This window comes from Phaethon aethereus (genome assembly GCF_964289735.1).
Source record: "Phaethon aethereus genome assembly, chromosome: 20".
NCBI lineage: Eukaryota > Metazoa > Chordata > Aves > Phaethontiformes > Phaethontidae > Phaethon > Phaethon aethereus.
The window spans coordinates 2,145,013-2,153,485 of NC_138596.1; the positions used below are offsets into that span (position 1 = coordinate 2,145,013).

The following is an 8,473-nucleotide window of genomic DNA, read 5'->3' on the forward strand; positions in this document are numbered from 1 at the left end:
CAAGACCCTACCCAGGGACAGACAATCCAGCTGCTCTGGATTCACTGGTTTTTTATGGACTCACTATTTTTTCCCAGATTCACTCTATTTTCTGCTCTCCCTGTTTTCCCTGCTGGCAAGGAACTCTGTCCCCGAGCGGCACCGGCGCCGAGTCTGCCCCGATAACCTCTCTTGGCTTTGACCTTTCCCGGTGACAGGCTCTGGGCTAATTACACCCCAGAGGGTGGGGATGTTTTGCCCGAACTCGGGGCTTTCGAGGCCGCGCGGGCGATGAGCTCATCCCGCTGCCCCGTCCCTGTCCCGCCGTGGCTGCCCGGGATTCGTGTTTCTTCACACGATGCCGCTGTGACGGCAGCCGCCGAGGAGGGCTTTGAGCAAGAGGGGGGAGAGAAAAGCGGCCGGCGGCGGCCGGCCCGTGGCACGGAGAGAAGGAAGTGCCGCCGCGGGCCACTCCTCCTCGCCATTTCCTTTCTGCGGTTGGGTTTTTATACGGATGAGAGAGAGGGGGGCAGAGGAGCAGCCGGCCCGTCCGAGGCCGGAGGCTGGGCTCGGCGGCCGAAGGGGAGCACCGGTGGCCGGCCCCGAGGGAGACGCTGCGGGTAACTGCGCTTGGTTCGGCTTCCCCCGTCCCACTCCCCACCCCGTCGGGGGGCACCGGGGCACCCCTCGGCCTTGGCCACTTACAGCTCCATCCCCGCCACCGCCTCCTGCTCATCCCCAATGGCCTCTTTCCACCAAAACGCATGCTGGTTTTGCGGGAACCCTCCTGTTCCCACCGGCTTTGGATGCTCCAGGCTCTTCCCCTCCTCTCGCTGCCCTTCCCGTCGGTCTTGGTCTTTGGGGCTCAGCAAAAAATTTGGGCAGGGAGCAGGGCCAGCGGGGTATGGCTGCAAGCAGGCTGTCGGGGAGGCGCGGGTGGGTTTTGCATCGCCCTGGCTGTGACCGCTGTGTTTTTGGGGAGGGCGAACGCCTGCGCGCCCCGGGCTCAAGCTGCGAAGCAAACCGCATTTCTCAGCTTGTTTCCACGGGGTGCCCCCGGACAGCGGCACCCCGGGGGTCCGGGGCCACGCGCTGCACCGGGGCCGTGCTGGCCTCCGGGGTTCCTGCTCCCAGCCGCTGATGCCCTTCAATCCGCGGCCCCCACTGTTTTGCTCCGCTTTTTCCCCTGGAAATGCTCCTTTTTGGCGGAGGGGTTGGCTTTTAGCGAGGGGGATCAGCCTGTGGGGTTTTCCAGCTGTTCCCTTTTCCCAGCAGCTTTTCTAACCCAAGGAGCCTGAGGTTGGGGTGCAGCTCCCTCCTCTCGGACGCTGTCCCCGGGTTTCAGCGGTCGGCGCTTTAGCCGGGGATGCGTTTCTCCAGCTGATGTCGGGCTGACGTCTCCGGCTGCCCCCGGCCCACTCCCCTCCCGGCCCGGCTGCCTCCGGCTGCCCACACAGGCTCGTTTGTTGTGGAAACCTTGTTTTGGCAGGAGCAGGGTGACACACGAATGCAAATGTTCGAGGGGAAGAGCTGAAGGAGGAAACCGGAGGTTTCTCAGGAGCCTTTCCAAGAGCTAAGTGCAAGTCTTCCCGCGGTGCGGCCGGACTCGGCGCAGAGCAGTGACTAACGGTCTTTACACGAGCACTTCTGATGCTGCCGACCTCCTTGCCGGGGTTTTTTCCTATCGTTTTCTCCAAACGTCTAATTAAGTTGCTGAAAGCGCATCTCTGCAGGCTGGCAGCGCCGCCGGGCTGGCACAGCCGCCCGCCCCGGCCCCGATCCGACATTGAGCAAGCGGGGGCTGCTCTTACAAAACGCAAGTCCTATGTAAATACCAGCAGGTTTTAGGAACTGAGTCATGGTATTAATAGGATTATTATATGCATGACTGGACAGATTTCTTGCTGAGGATGGGATTTGGTCCCTCCACCCTGCCTCACTTGGCTCATCCAGAGGGTTGGGCGTCCCTTGTTGGTGGGATGGATGTGCCGATTGGGCTCTCGGCTTTTGGGAAAGAGGGTCTGGAGCATCTCCCAGATAACGAGCGCTTGGTCCTCACCGGTTTCCGTTGGCCTCGCGGGGGCCTCAGGCTCCCCATGCGGACATGGCAGTGGTAGGAGAGTTGGCTCGGGGCTGCGAGGAGCTGAACCGCTTCATGCTTTGGCCGGGGCTACGGGCAGAGTGGGGCGGCACCCGCCTGCGTGTCGGCAGCATCCGCAGGGCACCGTTCCAGATGCCTCACGTTTCGCTGCCAGCATCCTTCTGCTCCCCGAACCTTCTCCCGTAAACTCCCACAGCTCTTCCCTGGTGTTTAATCAACCCCCTCTACACCTGCATGGGTTGAGGGCTGCGAAAGCATCGCTGCGTGTTTGTGTCCCTGTGTTAAGGCCCGGAGGGTTGTCCTGGCCCCAGGCCGAGCTGTGCGGTGTCCCCACTCCCTGGGGACCATGGCCCGTGCTGGTCGGTGCTGCGGGGGCTGCCGCTCAGCGGCTCTGGGGACAGCCGTCCCGCTGGGGACCTTAGGGCGCTGCGTGAGCGAGGCAAAGTGCGCAAGGTGGAGAGGAGGGAGGGTGTGACCCCGGGGTGGTGTGGGGACAGCCCGGGCTTCCCGGTGGCATCCCTGGCGGCGGCAGCCCGGGTGGTGGTGGCCCTCAGCCCTCCTGCCCGGTGCCGCCTCTGCGCCTGCTTGCAGGAATCTCGTCCGGCTGGTTTTGTTCTGGGCACGGCCAAATCCTGCACATGGTCAGCAATTAGCGCTCAGAGCTGATTGCCGGATGGCAATAGTTCGTCTGGCGATTTAGCGCTGGGGGAGCTGCTTGCCCCAGCTCGCTCCCCGCGGCGAGCCGGCTGCCGGCACGCGGTCCAGAATCGACTTGTCCCCGGGGCCGGGGCGAAGACCCCTCTCGGCATGTCCCGGCGTTTCAGAGGAGCCAGGAAAGGAGCAGGGCGAAGCGTGGAGGCAGCCGGCAGCATTTGCCAGCACCGGCGACTCCCGGCGCAGCTTCCCCGGCCGCCCTTTCGCTCGCTGCGTGCCGGCGGGCAGCCACCTGCGTCAGCCCCGTGGTGGGGGAAGCAAAACCTTCGCCGGAGCGTGACATTTTGCAGGTCGGTAACTTCCTGCTGAGCTGAAGCGGGTTAATAGCAAACCCTTCGGGGACCTCCTCCTCCTCCATGGAGACACGGTGCTTTCGGCAAAACCTAGAGTTGATTTTTCTGGGCGGCCGATGAAAGCGCTTTCCTCGCCCCGCCTGTGCCGGCTTCCTGCTCTCGGGGTTGGCAATGTCACCGCGGCAAACTGTCCCCTTGCGTCAGCGCTGCTGCGGTCCGGAGGCCGTGGGGAAATGCCCTCCCACCGTGACACAGCTTCTGCCGCCACCGGCTTCGTGCCGGGCAGGGACGCAGCTGTCCCCCGCACCGCAGTGCGTGGAGGTGTCGAGCGTGGGGTCCTGCTGCGTGGCCACGTCCAGGCCTTGAGAGCCATTTTCTCTCGGGGTCTTGCCCACTGGGTCCGTGACTCTTGCCATCGCGTCCCACTGCCGGAGCATGGCCTCTCCTCTTCCTCCTTGTCCGCCGACCGAGGTTTGTCTGTGTGTTCTCCATGCAGACGGTTCTTCTCGGGGATGCTCGTGTCCCCGCGCTCTCCTGCGCAGCTCTGGGGTCTCGGGTGGGAACCCATGGCTGCCGCGTGTGCGGGGTGCGAGTGTGTGAGCACATGGGGCAGGGAAGGACCGTAGCGGTAAGAGGGTCGCGGTGCCGTGGGGCAGCCCTGCTCCTCTCCCCACAGCCAGCCGCTGCTGGCAGGCAGTCACAACCACGTCGGTTCTCTGCAACACGTCTGAGCCCTCCCGGTCCGGGGGCAGCCTGGGGACCTGCGGGCCGAGGGCTGAGTGCTGCCGGACGCTGCCCTCACCTCTCCCTGCCGGCAGCGACCGGCGCTGCCTGACATACCCGTTGGCACAGCCAGGAAAAATCCCCCCCAGGGAGACGCTGTGCCACCACAACCCGCTCGGCACGAGCGTTTCCACAGCAAGTTGCTGCCCTGCACACTTCCATGCCCCGAACGGCCTCTGCGGTGTCCGAGCTCCGGTTTCCTACGCGGCGTGGGCGTGTGCGCACGCTGGCGTGGCGGTGCGGTTTTGTGCCTTGCTTATACCGAGCAGACGGCAGGAAACGGGACTGGGCAGCTCTGGTTCGGAGCGTGGATCTGTCTGCCCGGAGTCCTGCCCTTGCTGGCGGCAGCACGGAGCAGAGCCCTTGGCTTTGGCTCCAGCCGGCTCCGAGCTCTCCTTCCGTGTGCGAGGGCAGGGTTGGTTTTGTAACATGCATTGATTTGCATTTATTTACACGGTAGTTTTTGCCTATCCAGAGTGTCTTGCAGAAAGTTAGCTTAGGTCTGAGAGTCTCTCTCTGCCGCCTTGCCATTGCTGGTTGCTACAGGTGACCGATATACCTGTTAGAAAGTGGAGTGTCTGTCTAATTTGGCTGTTATCGGTCACTTCCTGGTCTTACAAAGATTAATTTTACATTGGTTTTTTTTGTTTTTTTTTTTTAAGAAAGGTGATGATGTGAATGGGCTGTAAGAACCAGGCGAGATGGACGGAATGCTGCCCTGCACTGAGGTGGATGGAGAAGTGTCCTCTGCCTCGGAGGATCTGGGAGGAGAGATGCCCTGTGTGGGGAGTGATACTGAGGGAGATGTGTCCTCTGCCGAGAGCGATGCAGAAGGTGAGAAGGTGATGCCCTGTGCTGAGACCAACACAAAAGAAGAGGCACCTTGTGCTGAGAGCAGTGTGGAAGGAGCGGTGCCTGGCAGCGATGGGGAAGGGGAAATGCCCTGTGCCGTGAGTGATGCAAAAGGAGAGGCATCTTGCTACGAGAGTGACGGGGAAGAAGTACCGGATGCTGAAATACCTGCTGCTTCAAAGAAAATGTCTTCAATTTCTTCTCCCTTGCGGGCAATCATCCGCCTGCGACGACGATACCGGGTGCAAAAGAAAAGCCGTCTGCATTTAGAGCTCCCTCGAGAAAAGTCTTCAGAGCTTGTCCATACGAGGCTGCTACAAAGGCAGCTTTCCCTGAACCGAACTAGCCTGTATGGCTCTTCCATGCCCTTCTTTAATCAGACCGGTTTCGAAACTTCCCAGTACTTTACCTTTGACACATCTGTGGAGCAGTATGCTATGAAAAAATGCAGGCGGAAAAAGAGTCGAAGGAAATCTAGAATGGTTCTCTATCCAGATAAAACAAAAAGATACCTTCCAACAGAGGAGAAGAGCAAGGCAAAACGCTGCCTCCTCTTGCTCATTGTCATTATCTTCTTCCAGATTCTCAATGCAATAGAGAACCTGGATGATAACCTCCAAAAATACGACCTAGATGGTTTGGAGAAAACAATGCACCGGGAAGTATTTGGGCAGAAGTTTGCTGTGGAAAGTATTATGGAATTACTGAAAGACTATCTGGCTACCCACATACACAACAAGCCTCTAGTAATCTCTTTAAATGGCCCAACAGGAGTTGGGAAGAGTCATGTTGGCTGGCTGCTGGCCAAACATTTTCGTTCCGTCATGGACAATGACTTTGTGCTTCAGTACTTTGTTATGCATCACTGCCCCAACGGGGTGGCTCCTCTTACTTGTGAAATAGATTTGTCTAAGAAGATTTCTGACATGGTTACAAGAGCTGAAATAGAGGAGAAGATACCCTTGTTTATTCTGGATGAGGTTGAACTCATGTCTCCAGTCCTGCTGGATACTCTCAGCAGATTCTTCGAACCCAATCAAACCAATGAGTTCCTCAATGCCATCTACATTTTAATAAGCAACATAGGAGGTGGTGAAATAACGAAGTTTGTTATCCAGAATGCGTCTGCTGAGCTTCTGCATCAGCAAAGGGGAGTTGAAGAACTGCTGGGCATTGTCCAGCCTGTACTGATCGATGTCCACCCTCTCTGGAAATCTGCGGACATCATCCCATTTGTTCTTCTGGAGAAGAGTCATGTCATAAACTGCTTCCTAGAGGAGATGAGGAGGGAAGGGCTGTATCCTGACCAGAAGCACATTGAAAATTTAGCGAGTCAGCTCAGTTACTACACTACAGGGGACAAGCAGTACTCCAGGATGGGCTGCAAGCAGGTTGTGGCCAAAGTCAACCTGCTGTAGTGATATACTGCAGAGACCAAGTCCTGCTCTCAGGATTTGCAAAATTCTGGGCTTATGGAGCAGTACGTTACAGCAGGCTGTGGTCAAGGTGTCCTTTCTCAGGCCTGCACTGACCCTGTCCTGCTCGAGGTAGAGGGATGGCAGCCCAGGCTCCTCTGCAACGTGGTCTCTCTTCTCCTCCAGATGCTTCACTTGTTCCTAATGTTCTGTGAATAAGGCACAGGCAACAAAGCCCAAGAAACCTCCTATTAATTGCGAGATGCTTTGTTCCTCACATGCTCATTTGGGATACTTTGTCATTAAGGAGTTGTGAGAGGAGGACAGACGCTACGGGATATAAACAGGAGGAGGAAATAGTAACTGGGTTACTGTCCCTACAGTACACGTAGCTGTGTCTCACTCCTTCTCCAGGCTCACAGTCTTTAGCTCTTTGCTCTTCTTGGTCCTGGCTGGTGGTGTGCAGAGCAGAGGCTGTGCCGGACACCTGGGAGAATTGAGAGAATTTATGGCTCCTCATGCCCCAAACGTTTGGGCGGTCAGAGCTCTGCTTTCTCCAGCTCCTACGTGACCGCGCACCCCAGAGACTGCTTTTTGGACCCGTTCCTGAGCTTTTGCTCTTCTGAGCTCATACCTGAGCTCACCTTTGGCACCTCCAGCAAGATTTCTGCCCTGCAAGTCTGTTTGGGCTCGCCTTGAAGACTGCTCGGCTGCACCAGCCAATGCAGAAATAACCGCCGGATTGTTTCAGGTCTGGTGGTGGCAACTTGTCCCGAGAGCTCTTCTGCTTTTTGCTTCTGGGTGCACTTCCCCACGCTCATTATCTAGAAAGCCCGAAATAGCAACTGACACATATTGAGCAGCACACACTGGAAAAGACAGTTTGGGCTGTCTGGGCCGAGTGCAGTGGGAATCCTGGGCTTGTTCCCATCCTGCGAGGCCAAGAAGAGGTTCTTTGCCATTGAGACCCCAGGGAGAGCATGCTGCCTGGAAGCACCTCAGGAAAAGCACATGTCCTTGTTTTAAGCAGGCAAACTGAGCAGGTATTTATGACATTGGTTTTTTGGGTATTGGTTTTGTGCCTAAATCCTCTCCTACAATTTGCTGTGAATTATCATATGCGTAATCCTGTGGATGTTTGCACTGGTTGTTTGATTTGCCTCTTTCTAACTGTTCGTCTCCAAAGACTTCCGTCACAAACTCCTGCTTCCAGAGCTATTGTCAGGAATAAATCCAAACTATCTTGAATAAAATAATTAAAAGTACTTTTCCGTTATCCGACTGAAATGGGGTTTTCTTCCCAAATTTCTCTTCTGGACCACTGTAGAGGTACTGCCATGCCTGTGCTTCCCCGTGACTCGGATTCAGCTTTGCTGAGTGTTTTTTGCAGACCACCTTGACGCCGTGTGTGTGTAGCTCCTCGGGGTACACTCATGGTAAGCCAGGTCCAAAGTCCACACGGTGCCGCACAGCTCCTCCATCCCCCAGAGCCGCACAGCGGGGCTAGGCTGGAAACCGGGGAAGTGTGTCCTTGGCTGAGATGATGCTGGGCTGGAAAGCCTGTCCATGGTTTCTCCTCTTGAAATTATCCAGTGGAGAAGCCTTTTTCTCCTGCAGAATAGCCTGTGAGAACAGCTGGGCAGAGAGCAGGAAGGGCTGCTTGCACGGCTTAGGGGAACGGCTCTGGGTGAAACTAAGCCACCTTCTAGATGCAAGTGTCTGCAAAAAGCGATGCGCGTGAGCTGGTTTCCACCGCTGAGTGAGAGTTACTACCAGGAGACTTAATATGGTTTTATCTTGGATAAGAAACAGAAACGACTCAGGGACCAGGATTCCTCTCCTCTTCCAGCTGGGAGAGGGACAGAGGTTATTTCTGGTTTCTTCTACCAAGGCCTCTCATTTCTGGAAGAAGAGCTCAAAGCGCAAGAGTATGACAGGAGAGGTAAGCGTCACCCACGCTGCCTGCATTTGGGAGCTGAAAATGCCGTCGGTGCCGGGCTGCAGGGGTGCTGGCAAAGCAGGCGCCCAGGCGCGCTGGATTGCAGATGGCTTTTGTCACGGCGTCAGGATGGGCAGCGGCGCTGCTGCCAGCGCTGCCCTCACAAGGGAGGGTTTCAGGCTTCCGAGGGCTATGCAAGGGGCTGTGGGTACTGCGGGGATGCCCAGTTGTTTTGGTGGGGGTTTAGACGCAGTTTTGGATGTGTTTGGACTGCACTTGCAGTCCACCCCCAGGGTGTTCAGTTGTGCCAGAGGTCCCTGGGTGCCTCTGCACCAACCATCACCCCGTGCGAGAGGGGAGGGTAACTTCAAAGTGGAGCCGAGCATCTGCAGAGCTG

The 8,473-nt window shown here is 57.2% G+C and overlaps 1 protein-coding gene across 1 annotated transcript; it reads left to right on the top strand.

Annotated features, from left to right (window-relative positions):
• Positions 1 to 3,419: 3,419 nt before the first annotated feature.
• On the top strand, positions 3,420 to 6,140 carry TOR4A (torsin family 4 member A; the record flags this gene model as incomplete). Its single annotated transcript, XM_082009099.1, has 1 exon — positions 3,420 to 6,140. The coding sequence occupies exon 1, from the start codon at positions 4,572 to 4,574 to the stop codon at positions 6,138 to 6,140; it is 1,569 nt and encodes a 522-aa protein (XP_081865225.1). The 5' UTR covers positions 3,420 to 4,571.
• Positions 6,141 to 8,473: the final 2,333 nt, after the last annotated feature.